The sequence below is a fragment of the Rana temporaria genome, chromosome 2 (assembly GCF_905171775.1).
Source record: "Rana temporaria chromosome 2, aRanTem1.1, whole genome shotgun sequence".
Lineage (NCBI taxonomy): Eukaryota > Metazoa > Chordata > Amphibia > Anura > Ranidae > Rana > Rana temporaria.
In genome coordinates, this window is record NC_053490.1 from 20,920,427 (window position 1) to 20,946,346 (window position 25,920).

Sequence of the window (25,920 nt, forward strand, 5' to 3'; positions counted from 1 at the left end):
ACCCAGGGAACATACTTAACCCCTTCCCCGCCCCCTAGTGTTAACCCCTTCACTGCCAGTGGCATTTTTATAGTAATCCAATGCATTTTTATAGCACTGATCGCTATAAAAATGCCAATGGTCCCAAAAATGTGTCAAAAGTGTCCGAAGTGTCCGCCATAATGTCGCAATACCGAAAAAAAATCACTGATCGCCGCCATTACTAGTAAAAAAAAATATATTAATAAAAATGCCATAAAACTACCCCCTATTTTGTAAACGCTATAACTTTTGCGCAAACCAATCAATAAACTCTTATTGCGATTTTTTTTACGAAAAATATGTAGAAGAATACGTATCGTCCTAAACTGAGGAAAAAAAATGTTTTTTTTTATATATTTTTGGGGGATATTTATTATAGCAAAACGTAAAAAAATATTCATTTTTTCTCAAAATTGTCGCTCTATTTTTGTTTATAGCGCAAAAAATAAAAACCGCAGAGGTGATCAAATACCACCAAAAGAAAGCTCTATTTGTGGGAAAAAAAGGACGCCAATTTTGTTTGGGAGCCACGTCGCACGACCGCGCAATTGTCAGTTAAAGCGGCGCAGTCCCGAATCGCAAAAAGTGCTCTGGTCTTTGGGCAGCAATATGGTCCGGGGGTTAAGTGGTTAAAAAAGGTCTGGATACTTTCCTGAATGTACAGAATATAACTGAGTACTAAGATTTGTAGGTAAAGTTGATCTGGGGTAAATCCGATTGCCTCTCGGGGGATCAGGAAGGAATTTTTCCCCTGCTGTAGCAAATTGGATCATGCTCTGTTTTTTTTTCGCCTTCCTCTGGACCAACTGTGGGTATAGAATTGGGTGTATGCGATTGTACGATATTATTATTATTATTTTATTTCTTATGGCTGCACTTGAGGGACTTGTGTCTTTTTTCAACCTGACTAACTATGTAAGTCCATCTAGTTCAACCGAAAATACAAAAAAAAAAATTAAATTGAAGGGTGGATGTCAGTCTGGAGAAGAGGGCTTTCCTAGACAGGCTGTATTTGCATGCAGATAATGCCCACGTGTGATGGTGAGCTTTTATAACTGAAAGAATTGACTTCCAATGAATGAAAGGGGCGGGCCATGAACAGTCAGGGTAGGGAGGAAAGGGCTAGATAACGCTGGGTCACCTCCTGCCAGGCAAACCAGGCGGCCTTTATTAGGACTTGCGCAGTGAAATCAGTTGCAGTACAGGAGAGGAGCCTGTACCCCTGTGTGCAAGGCTGCAGAGAAGCCCGGAGTTCAGCTTATTAAAGCTGAACTCCGGGCTTCTCTGCAGTCTTGCACACAGGGGTACAGGCTGCATAGCAAAGACTCCGGATGCAGAGCAAAGAGTGACATTTTCAGGGTTGAAGGAAAGAAAATAAACCGATTCCCACAATCAAAGTTTTAAAGGGGAATCCCTCCTGCTGCGCCATTGTGACAGCGGGGTAGCCGACAACAGTAATCGCACGCAAAGAAAAAAAAAAAAAAAAAAAAGAAGAAGAAGACAGTACTGAAGTGGATTGATAGGTTGAGGAAATCTCAAAACTAATCTTTGAAAGTATTATTTTACCCATGGGGTAGTTGATACTTGGAACAAACTTACAGCAGAGGTAGTGAGTCAGTCAAAGTAAGTGGATCATGCTTGGGACAAAAAAAAAAAAAAAAAGGGGGGAATGGTTAAAAATAAATACAAAAACCATGTATAAATACATCTAAACTGACCAGGCCGGGCAAGGAGAACCTTCAGAGAAGCAGCCAAGAGGCCCATGGTAACTCTGGAGGAGCTGCAGAGATCCACAACTCAGGTGGGAGAATCTGTCCACAGGACAACTATTAGTGGTCTCTTCACAAATCTGCCCTTTATGGAAGAGTGGCAAGAAGAAAGACATTGGTGAAATGTGAAATACATCTATAAAAAAAAAAATAAAAGTATTAATTAAAAACAAAAAACATGCATTAATCATGTAAAAAAAAAAAAAGAAAAAAAAAATACTAAAACTACAAAAATGGAATTAAAAAAACATAAACGTATAAATTAAAAACCAAAAAGGGCACACTCGATGAATCTGGTCTTATTTCTTCCATCACTTTTACAGTGCCTTGAAAAAGTATTCATACCCCTTGAAATTTTCCACATTTGGGATGTTGCAACCAAGAACGTAAATGTATTTTATTGGATAGAGTGACCAACAAAGTGGCACATAATTGTGAAGTTGAAGGAAAATGATTTTCAATTTTTTTTACAAATAAATATGTGAAAAGTGTGTGTGTGTGTGTGTAGGGGGGGGGGGGGCGCATTTGTATTCTGCCCCCTTTACTTTGATACCCCTAACTAAAATTTAGTAGAACCAATTGCCTTCAGAAGTCACCTAATTAGTAAATAGAGTCCACCTGCGTGTAATTTAATCTCAGTATAACTACAGCTGTTCCGTGAAGCCCTCAGAGGTTTGTTAGAGAACCTTTGTGAACAAACAGCATCATGAAGGAACACACCAGACAGGTCAGGGATAAAGCTGTTGAGAAGTATAAAGCAGGGTTAGGTTATAGAAAAATATCCCAAGCTTTGAACATCTCACAGAGCTCTGTTCAATCCATCATCCGAAAATGTAAAAACCTACCAAGACATGGCTGTCCACCTAAACTGACCAGGCCGGGCAAGGAGAACATTCAGAGAAGTAGCCAAGAGGCCCATGGTAACTCTGGAGGAGCTGCAGAGATCCACAGCTCAGGTGGGAGAATCTGTCCACAGGACAACTATTCGTTGTGCTCTCCACAAATCTGACCTTTATGGAAGAGTGGCAAGAAGAGACATTGGTGAAAGAAAGCCATAAGAAGTCCAGTTTTCAGTTTGTGAGAAGCCATGTGTGGGAGACACAGCAAACATGTGGAAGAAGGTTCTCCGGTTAGAGGAGACCAAAATTCAACTTTTTGGCATAAAAAAAAAATGCTATGTGTGTAACACCGCACATCACCCTGAACACGCCATCCCCACCGTGAAACATGGTGGTGGCAGCATCATGTTGTCGGGATGATTTTCTTCAGCAGGGACAGGGAAGCTGGTCAGAGTTGATGGGAAGATGGATGGAGCCAAATACAGGACAATCTTAGAAGAAAACCTGTTAGAGTCTACAAAAGGGTTGAGACTGGGGGGGGGGGGGGGGTTCACCTTCCAGCCGGACAACGACCCTAAACATACAGCCAGAGCTACAATGGAATGGTTTAGATCAAAGCATATTCATGTGTTAGAATGGCCCAGTCACAATCCAGACCTAAATCACATTGAGAATCTGTGGCAAGACTTGAAAATTGCTGATCACAGACGCTCTCCATCCAATCTGACAGAACTTGAGATATTTTGCAAAGAAGAAGAATGGGCAAACATGTCCCTCTCTAGATGTGCAAAGCTGGTAGAGACATCCCCAAAAAGACTTGCAGCTGTAATTGCAGAGAAAGGCGGTTCTACAAAGTATTGACTCCGGGGGGCGCCATACTAATGCCCCCCCACACTTTTCACATATTTGTAAAAAAAATTGAAAACCATTTATCATTTTCCTTCCACTTCACAATTATGTGTCACTTTGTGTTGGTCTATCACATAAAATCCCAATAAACTACATTTATGTTTTTTGGCTGTAACGCGACAAAAACGTGAAAAATTTCAAGGGGTGTGAATATTTTTTCAAGGCACTGTATATGTTTCTATCTAAAGTTATTTTGGTTCCTGCTGAACCGACCGATTGCTTGTAATCCAAAGCACTCGCATATCAAAGCGAGTTTCCCCATAGAAGTCAATGAAAATGAAGATAATTCGTTCCACATTGACTTCTATTGTATGCAGTACCGCATTTGGCCAGAGGTGGGGGGGGAGCGCCGGATAGACTCAGAAATACTCGGAAAATGCTCAGATGCACTTGGAAACCCTCAGGAACGGAGTATGTCCGAGTGCATCCGAACAGCTCCGAGTGTCAATTTCGATCTGTCTATGGCCAGCTTTACACAAGTATGGTTATATAAAAATTAAATAAAAAACACTCAAAAGCACCGAATAAAACAGAAGAGTTATTTGAAAGGATGCTGGGTTTATTTTTTTGTCTCTGTTCCCTACTGTAGTAGTGATCAGTTCGGAACCACTGATCAATAAGAATAGGAGTTTCCCCATCTATAAAATTTCCAAGACAAGGAGACGGCAGTGACAAAGATTCTGGAGGACGGAGCCACAGCATGCAGCAGGACATCCAACATTCTCGGAAGTGTCAAGTGCTGTGGATTCTGGCGGAAGGGAGGTAGGTGACCCGGGCTGCTTCTTCTAAAACCAGGGAACAGCAAATGAGATCTTTTAATGAAAATGACAGGTTCTCTTTATGACAGGGTTTGACAAATTTGCTTGGAATCTAGGAGCCAGCTAAAAAAGTTAGGAGCAAAAAAAACGCGCCCCGTCAAGTTTGCGCACAGAATCGAACGCATAGGTGAGTAGCGCCCGCATATGTAAACGGTATTCAAACCGCACATGTGAGGTATCGCCGCGATTGTCAGAGCGAGAGCAATAATTCTAGCCCTAGACCTCCTCTGTAACTCAAAACATGCAACCTCTAGAATTTTCTAAACGTCGCCTATGGAGATTTTAAAGGGTAAAAGTTTGTCGCCATTCTACGAGCGGGCGCAATTTTGAAGCGTGACATGTTGGGTATCAATTTACTCGGCGTGACATTATCTTTCACAATATAAAAAAAATTGTGCCAACTTTACTGTTGTCTTATTTTTTTATTAAAAAAAGTTTTTTTCCCCCCCAAAAAAGTGCGCTTGTAAGACCGCTGCGCAAATACGGTGTGACAGAAAGTATTGCAACGACTGCCATGATGGCAGTGAAAAACACATTAGAACTGCCGTTTTGCTACTTGTAATGTAACTACGTGTAATGCCAACGGCCACCACAAGATGGCGCCAGATCACAGAAGGAAGCTTAGGCCTGCAGAAGGCCGTAAAGCCATGGCCTCAATTACCGGCCGGCAATTGAGGCCATGGCTTTGCGGCCTTCTGCAGGCCTAAGCTTCCTTCTGTGAAGGCTGCAAAGCCGCGGCCTCAATTAACGGCCGGCCCGCGATCGCGCCGGCCAGCAATTGAGGCCGCGGCTGTGCGGCCTTCTGCAGGCCTAAGCTTCCTTCTGTGAAGGCCGCAAAGCCGTGGCCTCAATCACCGGCTGGCCCGCGATCGCGCCGGCTGGTAATTGAGGCCGCGGCTTTCTGCAGGCCTAAGCTTCCCTGGGCGCCAGGTCACAATTTTGCCCGGATTTTGTCGAGTCCTGCCTTAGGAAATAAGCCCAGTTTGTTGCAACAATCCCTCATGTAAGGCGACAAGAGATCCACGGCCAACACAATAAAAGAGTTAAAATGAAAAAAGGATACGATCCACAACGAGTAATCCAAAATTCCACAGCAAGAGGACGGAGAGGATAAACGTTGGTCGCTCCAGGAGATCCCTGCGATCCGTCTTCCAGTCTATGCTCCGACAGCACCTGGATCCACACAACAAAGGATACGGTGGAAACAGGCACACGCATTCTACATTTGTTCACACAGCGGTTAAAAAAAAAAAAAAAAAAAAAAAAAAAGGAGGTTTTCCAACCAAAACTAAAATGTCAAGGCTGGAGTTATACTTCACAAGAGCAACTTCACTTTTGAACCCCCTTCAGGCAGTCAATGTACATTGCAGGGATAAAAAAAAAATAAAAAAAAAAAAATAATTTGCTGCAAACCCCTACCGGGTTTCTGCTCTAAAAAATATATGTTCTTTGTTGTCTGTAGAGTGAATCTAAATGGAAGTGACTTTTTCATTAATAAAAAGCTGATGCACTCTCAGGGTTCTAATCAGGAAAGTTGCAGTGTCAGCATCCTTTTACAAGGACTTGACCCTTTATGTATCTCACCAAAAATGATATTTTAATTGCAGAGGATGCCTAATATCTTAAAGCAAAACCCAACTTTCTCAACCTACATTATCTATGTTATCCTTATGCTGCCAGCATTGGTAAATAGGAAGATATATTATTGTTACAGTAATACCTTGGATTACGAGTAACGCGGTATACGAGCGTTTCAAAAGACGAGCAAATTAAAAAAAAAATTTTTTATTGCGACTTGATATACAAGCAGTACAATCCATGTAGTAAAGCCGCTGGTGTATGCAGTACTGCATGTCGCCAAAGGTCAGGGGCCGCTGGTGGCTCCCAGCACTTTCGTGGAGAACTCGGAGACGCTCTGAGCCACTCCCAGCTGGATGGGGCGGGCGCAACGTGCATCGGAGCGCCTGAAAGTGTCAACAATTCCAAAGCGTCTCCTGGAAGCCACCAGCGCCCCCGCACCTCTGGCCACATACAGTACTGCATACGCCAGCGCCCCCGCACCTCTGGCCACATACAGTACTGCATACGCCAGCGCCCCCGCACCTCTGGCCACATACAGTACTGCATACGCCAGCGCCCCCGCACCTCTGGCCACATACAGTACTGCATACGCCAGCGCCCCCGCACCTCTGGCCACATACAGTACTGCATACGCCAACGCCCCCGCACCTCTGGCCACATACACTACTGTATACACCAGTGCCCCCGCACCTCTGGCCACATACACCAGCACCCTCGCACCTCTGGCCACATACAGTACTGCATACACCAGCGCCCCCGCACCTCTGGCCACATACACTACTGCATACACCAGCACCCTCGCACCTCTGGCCACATACACCAGCACGCTCGCACCTCTAGCCACATACACTACTGTATACACCAGTGCCCCCGCACCTCTGGCCACATACAGTACTGCATACACCAGCGCCCCCGCACCTCTGGCCACATACAGTACTGCATACGCCAGCGCCCCCGCACCTCTGGCCACATACAGTACTGCATACGCCAGCGCCCCCGCACCTCTGGCCACATACAGTACTGCATACGCCAGCGCCCCCGCACCTCTGGCCACATACAGTACTGCATACGCCAGCGCCCCCGCACCTCTGGCCACATACAGTACTGCATACGCCAACGCCCCCGCACCTCTGGCCACATACACTACTGTATACACCAGTGCCCCCGCACCTCTGGCCACATACACCAGCACCCTCGCACCTCTGGCCACATACAGTACTGCATACACCAGCGCCCCCGCACCTCTGGCCACATACACTACTGCATACACCAGCACCCTCGCACCTCTGGCCACATACACCAGCACGCTCGCACCTCTAGCCACATACACTACTGTATACACCAGTGCCCCCGCACCTCTGGCCACATACACTACTGCATACACCAGCACCCTCGCACCTCTGGCCACATACACCAGCACGCTCGCACCTCTAGCCACATACACTACTGTATACACCAGTGCCCCCGCACCTCTGGCCACATACAGTACTGCATACACCATGCACACATGCATTGCGGTTCCACTTTAATGCAGATTGCTGGGAAAATCAGTGAGCCAATCACACAAGCAGAAAATGACATCTCTAGGGGCATTCCAGGTTTCCATATTACATTGGACAGAACATACAGAGCTGCAGATTGAAAAGGAAAAGGTACTTTTTAATACCATTCAATGGTTTGTGGTAGTAATGTTATATGATATAGTATTATTTTGTTATATTTGCCATTTCCCCCCCCACAAAAGTGGAATTACCCTTTGGCCTCATGCACACTAGAAAGCTAAAAACAACGCTGCATTTGTTTTTTGCTGGCGTTTAGCACAGTGTGTAAGCTACATTTAGTAGCATTAGCGATGAGAAGCATGGCCGTCTGTGTCCTTAACCAGGAGGGGGGGGGGGGGGGGCAGGATCAGGGGGCCCACTTGTTAAAGGGGGCTCTCAGATTCCGATAAGTCACCCCCCGGGCCAGGGTTGTGGGGAAGAGGCTCTTGTCAACATCAACATGGGGACATGGTGCTTTGGGCCCCCCCCCCCCCCCCCATGTTGTTGAGGGCATGTGGCCTGATATGGTTCAGGACGTGGGGGGGGGGGGGAATGCATTAAAGTAAAAAAGTTTTTAGCTTTAGTATCACATTAAAGACAGTTTTCTAATAGATATGTGAGTGCAGATGGATGAGGCGTAAGACGCACTTACTGTTTGGCGGCATAGATAAAGAGGAGATCGGTAAGGATTACGGAGAGTCTCTGGAACAGGATGGTTTCTTGGCTGGCATAGTTGAGGTTTTCAACTTTCAGCATTTCCGGATCAAAGAGCCGCGCGACATGTGACAGGGCATGCTCAAACCAGGCGAAAAAGGGAGGGTAGTCCAACGTCCATTCAGAGGTTGCCTGTGAAACAGTTATAACATTATATTAGTCGTCTCCAGATTTATTTATTTTTTATAACTTGCCCAGCTGTCCTTACAAATTCACCTTTTGCTACAATACTCCCCTCCTCTCCAGTGCTGTCCCCTGCAAGCACTTTACTGCCAGTCCTCTTCTACTGTCATTCCACACACTTCCTGTAAAACCCAGGCTATCGTAGCCACACTCACTTCCTGCCACACCCACTTCCTGTAAAACCCAGGCTGTCACAGCCGCACCCATTTCCTGTAAAACCCAGGCTGTCACAGCCGCACCCATTTCCTGTAAAACCCAGGCTGTCACAACCGCACCCACTTCCTGTAAAACCCAGGCTGTCACAGCCACACCCACTTCCTGTAAAACCCAGGCTGCCACACCCACTTCCTGTAAAACCCAGGCTGCCACACCCACTTCCTGTAAAACCCAGGCTGCCACACCCACTTCCTGTAAAACCCAGGCTGCCACACCCACTTCCTGTAAAACCCAGGCTGCCACACCCACTTCCTGTAAAACCCAGGCTGCCACACCCACGTCCTGTAAAACCCAGGCTGCCACACCCACTTCCTGTAAAACCCAGGCTGCCACACCCACTTCCTGTAAAACCCAGGCTGCCACACCCACTTCCTGTAAAACCCAGGCTGCCACACCCACTTCCTGTAAAACCCATTTTTAAAAAAAAAAAAAATTGTGAGCTGGCGCCATCTGGTGGTGGCCGTTGGTATTACAAGTTAAGCATTACAAGTTAAACAGCAATTCTAATGTAATTTTTCACTATTTTCACTGCCATCTTCTTCCCTCTAATTAGAACCCCCAAACATTATATATATATATTTTTTATCCCAACACCCTAGAGAATAAAATGGCAATCGTTGGAATACTTTCTGTCACGCCGTATTTGCGCAGCGGTCTTGCAATCGCACTTTTTTTGGGAAAAAAAATACACTTTTTTTAATTAAAAAATAAGACAACAGTAAAGTTATCCCCATTTTTTTTAATATCATAAAAGATAATGTTACGCCGAGTAAATTGATACCCAACATGTCACGCTTCAAAATTACGTCCGCTCGTGGAATGGCGTCAAACTTTTACCCTTTAAAATCTCCATAGGCGACGTTTAAAAAAATCTATAGTTTGCATGTTTTGAGTTACAGAGGAGGTCTAGGGCTAGAATTATTGCTCGCGCTCTACCAATCGCGGCGATACCTCACATGTGTGGTTTGTACACCATTTACATATGCGGGCGCAACTCACGTATGTGTTCGCTTCTGCGCGCAACCTCGTCGGGACGGGGCGCGTTTTCTGGCTCCTAACTTTTTTAGCTGGCTCCTAGATTCCAAGCAAATTTGTCAAACCCTGACTTACACCAGTTTATTTTTCGTATAAAATGATCCGATTCCCCTATTCATGCATTTGATGTGGATGGGGGAATCACACTGTGCCATCATATTCTGACAGTGGGGAGCTACACCCCCCACCCCCATCAGGATACAATGATCAGTGATGCTGGCTATAGCCGGCAGCACTGAACAATTGAGAAAAACTCAACAGGCTACCAACTGACTTCTGTACAACCAGGGTGCCCATACATGGATCAAAATTTGTCCCGTCCCTGCTGAACTGGACACATTTTGATCCATGTATGGCCAGCTTAAAGGGGTTGTAAAGGTACAATTTTTTTTCCTAAATAGCTTCCTTTACCTTAGTGCAGTCCTCCTTCACTTACCTCGTCCTTCCATTTTGCTTTTAAATGTCCTTATTTCTTCTGAGAAATCCTCACTTCCTGTTCTTCTGTCTGTAACTACACACAGTAATGTGAGGCTTTCTCCCTGGTGTGGAGTGTCGTGCTCGCCCCCTCCCTTGGACTACAGGAGAGTCAGGACGCCTACTAACACACAGCTCCTTTCTCTATCTGCAATGTAGAGAGTGTCCCAACTCTCCTGTAGTCCAAGGGAGGGGGCAAGCACCACACTCCACACCAGGGAGAAAGCCTTGCATTACTGTGTGGAGTTACAGACAGAAGAACAGGAAGTGAGGATTTCTCAGAAGAAATAAGGACATTTAAAAGCAAAAATGGAAGGATGAGGTAAGTGAAGGAGGATTGCACTAAGGTAAAGGAAGCTAATTAGGGGGGGGGGGGGGAATTGTACCTTTACAATCCCTTTAACAGGGCCATTCAAACTGGTGGAAAAGGGAATTTTTCTGTGCCAATCTTTTATCCTAAGTCAATCAAAGGGATGGGGGTTGGGCTGGTACATTGCCAGGGGAATCATTCTGCCTTAAAAAGAATTCCAGGTATGGATATTTTATATGTACAGTATATACCAGATGTCTAGATCAGGGGTCTCCAAGTTTCCTGAAATTACCAATTTACTGTCCTTCAGACATTAGGTTGGCCGGACTGTGCCCAGTGGGAGTTAACAATGCCCGATCTTCGGTATTAGGGGGGGATAGTTGGCATCAGTGGAAGCCATGTATGGTGTGCGTTGGTGGGGGAGGATCTGTACACAGATGTGTCATATATGTGAGCTCAGTGTGTATGTGGGGTGCGGTGTTCATGTACACTCCACACAGGCAAGTCCCTCGTGGGGCATGGAGCGGTCACTTTGGGATGCCAGTCGTACAGCAAATCTATTTCTCTCTTTGTTTAAAGCTACCTTTTTTTTCTATATATATATAAAAAAAAAAAACGTTATTTAACCACTTGCCGCTGCCCCGGGGGCGCGCATCACGGTGATCGTTGTTGCAGGGTGTCAGTCTGACACCCCGCAACACCGATCTAGGTAAAGAGTCTCTCACGGAGACTCTTTACCACGTGATCAGCCGTGTCCAATCACGGCTGATCACGATGTAAACAGGAAAAGCCAGACGCGAGTAGAGGAGAGCCGATTGGCTGCTCCTCTGACAGGGGGGGGGGGTTTTGTGCTGATCGATTATCAGCACAGCCCCCCCCCCCCCCCCCCCCCCGAGGATGCCCACGGGACCACCAGGGATGCCCACTAGACCACCAGGGATGCCCACTAGACCACCAGGGATGCAAAACCAAAACACAGGTATGCCACCCTAGACCACCAGGGATGACAATGACACAAATAATGGATGCCAATCAGTGCCCACAATGGGCATCACTGATTGGCATCCATTAGTACAACACATATCACATAACACCCATCCATGCCGCCTATCAGTGCCGCCTATCCGTGCCCATCCATGCCGCCTATCCGTGCCCATCCATGCCGCCACATCAGTGCCGCCTTATCAGTGCCCATCAGTGAAGGGGAAAACTTACTTATTTACAATGTTTTATAACGGAAACAAAAAAAAACGTTTTTTTTTCTAAATTTTAGGTCATTTTTTTTTGCAGAAAAAAAAAAAAAAAAAAAAAAATCGCAGAGGTGATCAAATACCACCAAAAGAAAGCTCTATTTGTGGGTACAAAATGATACAAATTTAGTTTGGGTACAGCGTAGCATGACCGCGCAATTGTCATTCAAAGTGCAACAGCGCTGAAAGCTGAAAATTGGTCTGGGCGGGAGGGTGTATAAGTGCCCCCCCGCTATGGAAGTGGTTAATCTTCAAAATTATATACATAGTAACATTACTGCATTTGAAAAAAAAAAAAAAAAAAAAAAAAAGCCGGTTTATACCGTGTTTCCCCGAAAATAAGCCCGGGTCTTATATTAATTATGCCAACAAAAGACACAGTAGGGCTTATTTTCAGGGTAGGTCTTACCATGTAATGTGCTGTCTTCTCTCCCCCTCTCCCTCCCTTCCTGTCAGGAATCCCCAGTGTGAACTGAGTTAAAATGCTTGTACAATCCTATAATCCACTCTATTACAGTATTATATAATGTACAATATGTGCGTTTCTGTAATATAATTGTGCCAAATACATTTGTTATAGCGCCGCTCTGCACTTCCGTTACCCGCCGGAGCTCTCTTCCCCCGCAATTATATTACAGAAACACACACATTGTACATTATAAACTACTGTAATATAGTGGATTATAGGATTTTACAAGCATTTTTAACTAGGGCTTATTTTCGGGGTAGGGCTTATAGTGCAGCCCTCCTGGAAAATAGCACTAGGTCTTATTTTCAGGGTAGGTCTTATTTTTGGGGAAACAGGGTAGTTGGTAGAAGATTTCCCCCCCTGCATCCATGTAAATGGCCACCTACCTCGTAGTACCAGCGGGAGACGGGCAGACTGTGAGTGATGGCCAACCAGTTCCGATGAACTTCAAAGTCTGTGGAATGACTGCAGAAGGGCAATAAGAGGGGGGCAATTAGAGAGGGGCAATTAGAGAGGGGCAATGTCAGCCGAAGATCTCCCCTCCGCTCATCACACGGACTCACACAGTGCAGGTAATAAGCCCTCACCAACTGCAATGCATGCTGGGACTTAGTCCCACAATAAACTCCTTATTAGCCATGCATGCTGGGACCTGTAGTCTCACAATAGCCCTATTCTTATACAGCAATGCATGCTGGCACTCATAGTCCCCACACTAGCCCCCCACTTAGCAATGCATGTTGGGGCTTGTAGTCGCACACCAGCCCCATACTCTGCCATGCATACTGGGACTTGTAGTCCCACAATAAACCCCCTACCTGTCCACGCATTCTAGGACTTGTCATGATACAATAACCTCCCACTTAGCAATGCATGCTGGGACATGTGGTCTCACACTAACCCCATGCATGCGAACTCTTGTCCCACACTAGCCCCCATTTTGCAATGCATTCTGGGACTGCTAGTCCTACTTAGCCATGCATGCTGGCACTCATAGTCCCACATTAGCCCCCACTTAGTAACGCATGCTAGGACTGGCGGTCACACACTGCCCAGTACTTTGCCATGCATACTGGGACTTGTAGCCCAAGCAATAACCCCCACATAGCAATGCATGCTGGGACTTGTAGTGCCACAATAACCCCCACATAGCAATGCATGCTGGGACTTGTAGTGCCACAATAACCCCCACATAGCAATGCATGCTGGGACTTGTAGTGCCACAATAACCCCCACATAGCAATGCATGCTGGGACTTGCCCCACAATAGCTCCCTTTTAGCAATGCATGCTGGGACTTGTAGTCCCACAATTACTCCCCCCTACCTGGTCATGCTTTCTGGGACTTATAGTCCCACACCAATCCCCACTCAGGAATGCATGCTGGGACATGTAGTCTCACACTAACCCCACGCATGCTGGGACATGTAGTCTCACACTAACCCCATGCATACTGGGACATGTAGTCTCACACTAACCCCACGCATGCTGGGACATGTAGTCTCACACTAACCCCACGCATGCTGGGACATGTAGTCTCACACTAACCCCATGCATACTGGGACATGTAGTCTCACACTAACCCCACGCATGCTGGGACATGTAGTCTCACACTAACCCCACGCATGCTGGGACATGTAGTCTCACACTAACCCCACGCATGCTGGGACATGTAGTCTCACACTAACCCCACGCATGCTGGGACATGTAGTCTCACACTAACCCCACGCATGCTGGGACATGTAGTCTCACACTAACCCCACGCATGCTGGGACATGTAGTCTCACACTAACCCCATGCATGCTGGGACATGTAGTCTCACAATAACCCCATGCATGCTGGGACATGTAGTCTCACACTAACCCCACGCATGCTGGGACATGTAGTCTCACACTAACGCCATGCATGCTGGGACATGTAGTCTCACACTAACCCCATGCATGCTGGGACATGTAGTCTCACAATAACCCCATGCATGCTGGGACATGTAGTCTCACACTAACCCCATGCATACTGGGACATGTAGTCTCACACTAACCCCATGCATACTGGGACATGTAGTCTCACACTAACCCCACGCATGCTGGGACATGTAGTCTCACACTAACCCCACGCATGCTGGGACATGTAGTCTCACACTAACCCCACGCATGCTGGGACATGTAGTCTCACACTAACCCCACGCATGCTGGGACATGTAGTCTCACACTAACCCCACGCATGCTGGGACATGTAGTCTCACACTAACCCCACGCATGCTGGGACATGTAGTCTCACACTAACCCCCACGCATGCTGGGACATGTAGTCTCACACTAACCCCACGCATGCTGGGACATGTAGTCTCACACTAACCCCACGCATGCTGGGACATGTAGTCTCACACTAACCCCACGCATGCTGGGACATGTAGTCTCACACTAACCCCACGCATGCTGGGACATGTAGTCTCACACTAACCCCACGCATGCTGGGACATGTAGTCTCTCACTAACCCCATGCATGCTGGGACATGTAGTCTCACACTAACCCCCATGCATGCTGGGACATGTAGTCTCACACTAACCCCACGCATGCTGGGACATGTAGTCCCACACTAACCCCACGCATGCTGGGACATGCAGTCTCACACTAACCCCACGCATGCTGGGACATGTAGTCTCACACTAACCCCACGCATGCTGGGACATGTAGTCTCACACTAACCCCACGCATGCTGGGACATGTAGTCTCACACTAACCCCACGCATGCTGGGACATGTAGTCTCACACTAACCCCATGCATGCTGGGACATGTAGTCTCACACCAATCCCCACTCAGGAATGCATGCTGGGACATGTAGTCCCACACTAACCCCACGCATGCTGGGACATGTAGTCTCACACTAACCCCACGCATGCTGGGACATGTAGTCTCACACTAACCCCACGCATGCTGGGACATGTAGTCTCACACTAACCCCACGCATGCTGGGACATGTAGTCTCACACTAACCCCATGCATGCTGGGACATGTAGTCTCACACCAATCCCCACTCAGGAATGCATGCTGGGACATGTAGTCCCACACTAACCCCACGCATGCTGGGACATGCAGTCTCACACTAACCCCACGCATGCTGGGACATGTAGTCTCGTACTAACCCCATGCATGCTGGGACATGTAGTCTCACACTAACCCCATGCATGCTGGGACATGTAGTCTCACACTAACCCCATGCATGCTGGGACATGTAGTCTCACACTAACCCCACGCATGCTGGGACATGTAGTCTCACACTAACCCCATGCATGCTGGGACATGTAGTCTCACACTAACCCCACGCATGCTGGGACATGTAGTCTCACACTAACCCCATGCATGCTGGGACATGTAGTCTCACACTAACCCCACGCATGCTGGGACATGTAGTCTCACACTAACCCCATGCATGCTGGGACATGTAGTCTCACACTAACCCCACGCATGCTGGGACATATAGTCTCACACTAACCCCATGCATGCTGGGACATGTAGTCTCAAACTAACCCCACGCATGCTGGGACATGTAGTCTCACACTAACCCCATGCATGCTGGGACATGTAGTCTCACACTAACCCCATGCATGCTGGGACATGTAGTCTCACACTAACCCCATGCATGCTGGGACATGTAGTCTCACACTAACCCCATGAATGCTGGGACTGTGCATGCTAGCTCTTGTAGTCCCACACTAGCCCCCGTTTTGCAATTCACGCTGAGACTTCTAGTCCTACTTAGCCATGCATGTCGGCACTCATAGTCCCATACTTAGGAATGCATTCTGGGACTTGTTGTCCCACTTTCCCATATGGCGCTCACTCATTCCATTGAAGCAATCATCCTCGGTGCCTCTTACTATGTGGGTATGAGCAGACATTTCATCAGGGACACCCCTAAAGCCAGGGTGACAAACCAGCCTCCGTCCCCGGATTGTCGGGATGCCCCATCCATGTTTCCCCCTCTGGAAGCCGCCATCTTGCTCCACCCGGAACTGCCCCTGCAGTGACAGTCAATGACGCTGCGTGTAGGCGTGGCCTACGGCTGCCGCTTCTGTGGGCGGGGCTCTGGTAATTGGGCTGTCATTGTTCGGACATGAAAGAGAACCTGTCACCAATCACCTTCTATTCCCCATAGAAAATGATTGTTTAGTTCAGTCCATCCTGTCTATAGATTTATTTACTGTGCTCTTTTCTGTCTACTATCAACCAGTCATCGTTTTATGTATGACTTATATTTTATATCCATTGTTATATCCATTTCTTAGAGGTGACACAATGTAACATTGAATGTTATTACCTAAAATGTATCTTTGTATTGAATACATTGTCATATCATGGAGACAGTGAGGCGCTCTGCTGCCACCTATTGGCGAATAGATATATGTACAGTAAGCAGAATTTTTTAATTCATTTAAAAAATATATATTTTTATTCACCTAATAAAGTGACATTGGCTTTGCCATTTGTCTCTTTATTTTTGGGTATATAGTAGTGTTTTAGCTAGGGTTGTCCTGATACCACTTTTTTAGGACCGAGTACAAGTACCGATACTTTTTTTTATGTACTCGCCGATACCGAATACCGATACTTTTTTTTAAATGTGTCCCCAAATGCAGCCATGTCCCCCCACAAATGCAGCCATGTCCCCCACATATCCAGCCATGTCCCCCCACAAATGCAGCCATGTCCCCCACATATCCAGCCATGTCCCCCCACAAATGCAGCCATGTCCCCCACAAATGCAGCCATGTCCCCCACATATCCAGCCATGTCCCCCCACATATCCAGCCATGTCCCCCCACATGCAGCCATGTCCTCCACATGCAGCCATGTCCCCCACATATCCAGCCATGTCCCCCCACATGCAGCCATGTCCCCCACATATCCAGCCATGTCCCCCCACATGCAGCCATGTCCCCCATATATCCAGCCATGTCCCCCACATGCAGCCATGTCCCCCCCATATCCAGCCATGTCCCCCCACATGCAGCCATGTCCCCCACATATCCAGCCATGTCCCCCCACATGCAGCCATGTCCCCCCACATGCAGCCATGTCCCCCACATATCCAGCCATGTCCCCCACATGCAGCCATGTCCCTCACATATCCAGCCATGTCCCCCCCACATGCAGCCATGTCCCCCACATATCCAGCCATGTCCCCCACATGCAGCCATGTCCCTCACATATCCAGCCATGTCCCCCCACATGCAGCCATGTCCCCCACATATCCAGCCATGTCCCCCACATGCAGCCATGTCCCCCACATATCCAGCCATGTCCCCCACATATGCAGCCATGTCCCCCCACATATCCAGCCATGTCCCCCACATATCCAGCCATGTCCCCCCACATATCCAGCCATGTCCCCCACATATTCAGCCATATCCCCCACATATCCAGCCATGTCCCCCCACATGCAGCCATGTCCCCCACATATCCAGCCATGTCCCCCCACATGCAGCCATTTCCCCCATACCTAAATGATGCCACCGCCACGTTAATCACCGCGTGGGGAACAGATTACAGTCTCTTTATTTTTGGGTATGGCTGGATATGTGGGGGACATATTTTTGGGTATATAGTAGTGTTTTAGCTAGGGTTGTCCCGATACCACTTTTTTAGGACCGAGTACAAGTACCGATACTTTTTTTTATGTACTCGCCGATACATTTTTTTCAATGTCAGACGCGAGTGAGGAAAAGCCATCAACGGCTCTTCCTGTTTACATCGTTATCAGCCGTAATTGGACACGGCTGATCACGTGGTAAAGAGCCTCCGCCGGAGGCTCTTTACCGAGATCGGAGATGCAGGGTGTCAGACTGACACCCCGCATCACCGATCGCCGCGCTGCGCACCCCCACAGGCACGCGCGGCATGAAATCCTGCAGGACGTCCAGGGACGTCCAGTCAGGATTTCAAAACCACTTCCCGGACGTATATCGGCCATAGGCCGGGCGGGAAGTGGTTAATGTTTGCAAGGTAGACAGACAGAATAGTGTAATGATTCTGTTAAAAAACAAGTAAATACCTATTAAATTCCTTCATCTATATCACCTCCGGCGTTCTAGTTTCTGTTCTCTCATTCACCTCCTGGTTTGCAGCGCTCGTTCATGTAAGAACTACATTTCCCAGTATGCATTGCGGCACACCCAGTAATTCACACCTCCTTGAAGTCTCTAATGCCCTGTACACACGATCGGTTCATCCGATGAAAACGGACTGATGGATCTTTCATCCGATATCCGATGAAGCTGACTTTCATCAGTCGCGCCTACACACTATCAGTTAAAAAAAACGATTGTGTCAGAACGCGGTGACGTAAAACACAACGACGTGCTGAGAAAAATAAAGTTCAATGCTTCCGAGCATGCGTCGACTTGATTCTGAGCATGCGTGGATTTTTAACCAATGGATTTCTCCACAGACGATCGTTTTTTTCTATCGTTTTTTTAACCATCAGATCATTTTAAAACAAGTTCCTAGTTTTTTAACCGATGGATAAAAAACCGATGGGGCCCACACACGATCGGTTTGTCTGATGAAAACGGTCCATCAGACCGTTTTCATCAGACAAACCGATCGTGTGTACGCGGCATTACACGTAGAGAGCGTCCTGCCGCACAGATGTAGTTCCCAGGAGGGGGCGAGCACGTTACTGACCACCGCAGTAAAGCCTCCCGTCACGGTGGTGAGTAACAATCAGACAAGCAGGAAGTGAACAGTAGTGTTGCTCACGAATATTCGTATTGCGAATATTCGGCTCGAATATGGCATATTCGAGTATTCGCGATATATTTCGAATTTCGCGGTGAATATTCGCTATTCCGAATATTCAAATTTTTTCAATTTTATTTTTAGAACAGATCACATCCTAGTGATCTCCATCGACGTCTAAAAGCATTGCTGGTATGATTAGAGACCTTGGGCCGAGTAGCTGAAGCGATCACTTTATCTTGCCGAAAAATTGCAATGCGATTATTCGGCAATCGGAATATCGCGCAATTATTTTCTCCGCCCTTCTTTTGCATCAGAGCCAATCAGAGTGCTCCTACCGCAGTTGTCGAAATTCCGCAATAAATATCGCATTCGCATTTTGCGAAATTTCGATAAAATATCACGAATATTCTGAGCCAATCAGAGGGCTCCTACCGCAGTTGTCGAAATTCCGCAATAAATATCGCATTCGCATTTTGCGAAATTTCGATAAAATATCACGAATATTCTGAGCCAATCAGAGGGCTCCTACCGCAGTTGTCGAAATTCCGCAATAAATATCGCATTCGCATTTTGCGAAATTTCGATAAAATATCACGAATATTCTGAGCCAATCAGAGTGCTCCTACCGCAGTTGTCGAAATTTCGCAATTATTTTCGCATTCGCAATAGCGAAATTTCTCAAAAACATTTCATTTCGATAAAATATCACGAATATTCGAATTTAGCGAATATTTCTCGAATATTCGGCTATATATTCGTGATATATCGCGAAATCGAATATGGCGTATTCTGCTCAACACTAGTGAACAGAACAGAGAAGAAATAGAGCAACTTCTGAGCAAAAACGAACAATGAGGAAGTGAAAAGAGGAATGTCTGCAGGTAAAGGATGCTTATTATGAAAAACATTTTTTTTCCTTTACAACCCCTTTAAAGTTCATATAGGAATTTTCTTGTATCTGCCGCACAGTTTGCAGTAAATATTGATGTTCACATAATGATGAATCCTCAGAGATGACAAACTGAAAATGTCTTTTTTCCTCTTCCTGTGAAAATGACTTTGGCCGGTGACCTTCAGTGGCTTTCTATAAAAAGCTTTCAATATTTAATCGGTCTGTTATGATATGCAAGAATCTGCATTGTGTTTTTTTTCCTTTAACCACTTGCTTACTGGGCACATAAACCCCCTTCGTTCCCAGGCGAAATTTCAGCTTCCGGCACTGCGTCGCTTTAACTGACAATTGCGCGGTCGTGCGACCTGGCTCCCAAACAAAATTGACGTCCTTTTCCCCCCACAAATATGGGGCCCCTTACACAGCTTCAGGCATGGGCCCTCCTGGAGCAGAGAACCAGGGAGGGAGGGGGGGGGGGGGGTGGTATGCTGCCGCCTGAGATTTAAAAAATTAAAAAAGGAAAGGGGGGTTGCCACATGGGGCCCTGGGGACCTCTGAGCCCTATAATAATAATAATATATATATATGTATGTATGTATATATATATATATATATACATATATATATATAAAAAAATAAAAGAAATAAAAAAATATATACAAAATTTTTTTTTTTTTTATAAAAAAAAGGAGGGTTGTCATCCGGGGCCCTGGGGACCTCCGGACCCTTAAAAAAAACAAAAAACATTGGCCCTTTAATAAAAAATAAAATAAAAATATATAAAAAAAAAACATTTTTTTTTTTATAAAAAATAAATATCAAAAGGGGGGTTGCCATCCAGGGCCCTGGGGGCCTCCGGACCTCAAAAAAAAAAAAATGTCCCTTTAATAAAAAAATAAAATAAAAATATATTAAAAAAAATATATATATTTTTTATAAAAAATAAATAAAAAAAGGGGGGGGGGTTGCCATCTGGGGCCCTGTGGTCCTTCGGGCCCCTGGGAACCTCCGGACCCCTTTTTTTTTAAAGAGGGTTGACATCCGGGCCCCTGGGGACCCCCGGCCCCCTTACAGGTGTACTGCCTGTACCCCCCTGATGGCGGCCCTGGGGTTACGGGCAGTTGGACTATCACGGTACAGATAAGCAAATAAAGTAAGGTATAAAAGCACATATGTAAAAAAAAAAAACCTCAATTTTATTAATAAAAAATTAATAAAACAATAACATTCATATATAATTAAAAACATTTGGTGGCAGACCACACATATCACCAATAGAAGAATCCCCAGGTGGGGGAAAAATCCCAAACGGGACATGGGTCGCGAAGGGCATCTCTACTAGTTTTGCGGTGTGAAACGCTTCGTCAGGAGAATGTCTGCAAACGATTGATAATTTAATCCGAGAACTATACAACAAACAGATTCAGAAATACAATCTCATACATAAAAACAAGAACCAGTGGATAATGAGGGGAACATTTAATCAAAGCTGCTTACCTAAAGCCCATAATAGACCCGGGACACTGAAGGCACCACAAATGAGGGGTCCCCCGCGGCGGACATGGGGGGACGTGCCATGGATGGACTAACTGTCCAAATGGTAAAAAGAGGATGTCGGAAATTATTAACCAGTTCCCGACCTCCTCATGTACATTTACGTCAGCAGAATGGCACGGACAGGCACAATCACGTACCTGTACGTCCTCTGCTAGACGTGGGTGGGGGGTCCGATCGGGACCCCCCCCCCGGTATATGCGGAGGTCGGGTCCGCTCGGGGAGCGATCGGGGACGACGGCGTGGCTATTTGTTTTTAGCCGCTCCGTTGTGATCGCTCCCCGGAGCTGAAGAACGGGGAGAGCCGTATGTAAACACGGCTTCCCCGTGCTTCACTGTGGCGGCTGCATCGATCGAGTGATCCCTTATGTAGGGAGACTTGATCGATGACGTCAGTCCTACAGCCACACCCCCCTACACTAGTAAACACACACTAGGTGATCCCTAAATTTTACAGCGCCCCCTGTGGTTAACTCCCAAACTGCAACTGTCATTTTCACAATAAAGAATGCAATTTAAATGCATTTTTTGCTGTGAAAATGACAATGGTCCCAAAAATGTGTCAAAATTGTCCGAAGTGTCCGCCATAATGTCGCAGTCACGAAAAAAATCGCTGATCGCCGCCATTACTAGTAAAAAAAATAAAAATGCAAAAAACTATCCCCTATTTTGTAAACGCTATAAATTTTGCGCAAACCAACCGATAAACGATTATTGCGATTTTTTTTTTACCAAAAATAGGTAGAAGAATACGTATCGGCCTAAACTGAGGAAAAAAAAAATTATATATGTTTTTGGGGGATATTTATTACAGCAAAAAGTAAAAAATATTGCATTTTTTTTAAAATTGTCGCTCTATTTTTGTTTATAGCGCAAAAAATAAAAACCCGCAGAGGTGATCAAATACCACCAAAAGAAAGCTCTATTTGTGGGGGAAAAAGGACGCCAATTTTGTTTGGGAGCCACGTCGCACGACCGCGCAATTGTCTGTTAAAGCGACGCAGTCCCGAACTGTAAAAACCCCTTGGGTCTTTAGCCAGCATATTGGTCTGGGGCTTAAGTGGTTTAGGCAATTGATATAGATAACCAAAGGATAGGGGCAAGTGAGGGTGGGTGAGGAGGAGTGAAGTGTACTATTGGTGAGGCATATGGGAGTGATACAAGGGGGTGACCAGGGGAAACCAAATATATAAAAGGTAAACATAAAACATATTAAGTGAGTGAAAAAGGGAATGGAAGACATGCCTGGAATCAGGTATGTAAGTGAGGGGGAGCAGTAGTGTAAAGCCAGAGAGGGGCGATGTGATGATGAAATGGGTGCAGAAGTGAGGATAAGAGGGGGGGGGGGGGAGGGGAGATGTGTTAAAAGGGAAGGGGGGGAGAGGGGGAAGGAGAGCACAAGGTGTGGAAAAGATGAAAAAGGGGGGGGGGAGCGGAAACCATGGGACAAGTGAAAGGGAGGAGGGGGAGAAGGGAGGGGGAGAGAAGAAGGAAGGAGAAAGGGAAGGGGTTGTGAAAGGGCTGGAAAAGGGGGGGATGGATGGGTGAGAGAGGGGGTAAGAAAGGGGGGAAAAAGACAGGAGTAAAATTGGGGGGGAAAGGGGAAAAAAAGGGGAAGTGAGGGGACCTGAAAGGGGAGGGGAAGGGAAGGAGGGAAAAAAAGGGGGAAGCAAGGGAAAAGGAGGAGGAAAGAAGGGGGAGAAAAAGAATATTGAGTTGTCCCACCCTTTGCAGCTATAACAGCTTCAACTCTGGGCTAGGGTGACCACATTTCCAAACTACCATTCGGGGACACCCTCCTTTCCCAAAAGTCAGCTTGTGCTATAACGAATCACAGCGATTGGACACAAGAGGCAGGATTTATGATTTCTCCAATCACAAGCGGGGATTGTGCTCCTCCAGGCATTTCTGGCGAGGACAAGTACTGTCAGTGAGTAAAGCGGTGATGTGGCGGCCTTTTTTGGGGGCATCAGATTGGCCAGGGGGGGGGGTGGCTGTGTCAGTTTCATTCCGGGACACTGTATTGTCCTGGAATGAATGTGCCTGGGACTGACCTGCAAAATCCGGGACTGTCCCGGGCAATCCGGGACACGTGGTCACCCTACTCTGGGCTGTGAGCCAAGCCTTCTCGTCCAACATCAGTGCCTGACCTCACAAATGCTCTTCTGGAAGAACGGTCAAACATTCCCATAGACACACTCCTAAACCTTGTGGACGGCCTTCCCAGAAGAGTTGAAGCTGTTATAGCTGCAAAGGGTGGGGCCAACTCAATATTGAACCCTACAGACTAAGACTGGGATGCCATTAAAGTTCCTGTGCGTGTAAAGGCAGGCGTCCCAATACTTTTGATAATATAGTTTGGATATAGATATAAAGTACTGTAGCCTTTCATGCAATATTTACTTTCAATCTGGAGCAGTACACTGCAGTACTTCTTTTTCACCACAAGATGCCCTCATTGCTCTGGGTTTAACCACTTGCCCTCCAGAAGGTTTTACCCCTGTCATGATCAGACCATTTTTTGCTATTTGGCACTGCGCTACTTTAACTGACAATTGCCCGGTCATGCAATACTGTACCCAAATGAAATTTATGTAATTTTTTTTTTCTCACAAATAGAGCTTTCTTTTGGTGGTATTTGATCACCTCTGCGGTTTTTATTTATAATTATACTTTTTACATTCTGCTATAAAACACATCCAACAAAAAAATGTAAAAAATCGAATTTGTTTATGAATATAGGCCAAAATCTATTCTTCTATATATCTTTGGTAAAGAGAAATCCCCAAAAATGGGGGACTGTGATAGTATGGCGGGCAATCTGACACTAGCTGACGCTGACACCAATAATGACACTAATACCAGCCGTAGCGGCTGTGTTTCTTTTTTGGGGGGGTGGCAAGCACTCCACTTTGCCGGCCGCCATGGCACTAGCGAACCCCCCATCCCCCCCCCCCCCCCGCTGTCTGCCAGTCAGTCCTTACCCCATCTAGGTGGCGGGGTGTGGGCAGCTGCTCCAGTATCCCCTCCAGCACGGCGGGCGGGCCCTTCTAAGTGGCAGGGTGTGGGAAGCTCCTCCGGTGTCCCCTCCAGCATGGCGTGCGTGCCCCACCTATGTGACAGGGTGCGGGCAGCTGCTCCGGTGCCCCCTCCAGCACGGCGGGTGGGATACATCTAGGTGGCGATGTGCGGGCAGCTGCTCCGGTGTCCCCCTTCAGCACGGCGTGGGGGCCCCATCTAGGTGGCAGGGTGCGGGCAGCTGCTCCGGTGTCCCCTCCAACACGGCGGGTGGGCCCCAACTAGGTGGCGTGGTGTGGGCATCTGCTCCGGTGTCCCCTACAGTATGGCGGGCGGGCATCATTTGGCTAGCAGGGTGTGGGCAGCTGATCTGTTGTCCCCATCTAGGTGGCGGGTGGCAAGGTGCGAGCAGCGGCTCCGGAGTCCGCTCCTCCATCTAGGTGGCAGGGTGCAGGCAGCTGCTCCGGTGTCCCCTCCAGTATGGCGGGCGGGCACCATTTGGATAGCAGGGTGTGGGCAGCTGCTCTGGTGTCCCCTCCAGCATGGCGAGCGGGCCCCACTCTGCGTCTCCACTCTCTTCCTCCTAAGCGCTAGGCGTCACCTGATGTTTTGGCCAATCGGCAAACAGGTCTCACGACCCGCTTTCTGATTGGCGGGGAGGAGATTTAGTGTGAAAATAGCGAATATCCATTCGCTATCTCACACAACTGGGTGGGATCTGGGCTCAGTGCTCTGCGCCTCTAACCCACCCTTTATTAAAGCCAATTAGAGCCTCTGGCTCTAATCATATGCTTTAAAAAAAAAATAACCCCATTGGAATCCATGGTCCGGCGTCCTGTATGTAGATCAGGGAATTACAAAACCAGCGAGATCGCCTGTCAGTGTTGTTTAGAACACAGAGCTCCCTTCCTGCAAGCGGCGAAGCCGATCAGCGAGGACCGGCGATCTATTGTTGGCTGGGACCCGCTGACCGGCTTGTGCCGTAACAAATCACAGCACGCCCGGGTCGGTGGGCACGTGCGCAAGCCTTACACTAAAAAAGCTGATCACGTACCAGATATATGATCCAGGACGTGGGGCAGTTAGTGACACCTTTATCATTCAACCCACTCCCTCTGGGCCTGGGCTCTCATGAACCTACCAATCGCTGTGATTGGATAGTGAGGAAGAAGTTGCACGGTGATGAGCCCACCTTTCTGTCACTCTGCTGTCTCCTCCTATCAACATTCTCCTTTGTTAGTACTTGAACTGATTGGTTCCCTCTGCTGCCTGTACCTCTTCCAGTCTGAGCTCTTCTGCACAGGCACTGCAAGAGGCTAATACCAGATAATAATAATTACAGAGCTGTATTAATTTGTGTCTTTTAACCACTTCCATACAGGGCACGTATACACCTTCCCGCCCAAGCCAATTTTCAGCTTTCAGCACTGTCGCACTTTGAATGGCAATTGCACGGTCGTGGCTCCCAAACAAAATTGGCGTCCTTTTTTCCCCACAAATAGAGCTTTCTTTTGGTGGTATTTGATCACCTCTGCGATTTTTTTTTTTTGCGCAACAACTAAAAAAAGACCGAAAATTTTGAAAACA

The 25,920-nt window shown here is 47.0% G+C and overlaps 1 protein-coding gene across 2 annotated transcripts in view; it reads right to left on the reverse strand.

Moving 5' to 3' along the window:
* ALG8 (ALG8 alpha-1,3-glucosyltransferase) overlaps positions 1–16,170 on the reverse strand; it is a 45,893-nt gene extending 29,723 nt beyond the window's left edge. The window contains exons 1-4 of one of the 2 annotated variants that reach the window (XM_040339960.1): positions 16,007–16,169; positions 12,516–12,594; positions 8,131–8,324; positions 5,420–5,529 (exon numbers count right to left, since the gene is read on the reverse strand). In XM_040339960.1, the coding sequence (XP_040195894.1) occupies positions 5,420–5,529; positions 8,131–8,324; positions 12,516–12,594; positions 16,007–16,125 (502 nt within the window). In that variant the 5' untranslated portion in view covers positions 16,126–16,169. Of the gene's footprint in view, positions 1–5,419; positions 5,530–8,130; positions 8,325–12,515; positions 12,595–16,006 lie in introns of both variants that reach the window. The other variant, XM_040339961.1, reaches the window with a different exon arrangement.
* Positions 16,171–25,920: the final 9,750 nt, after the last annotated feature.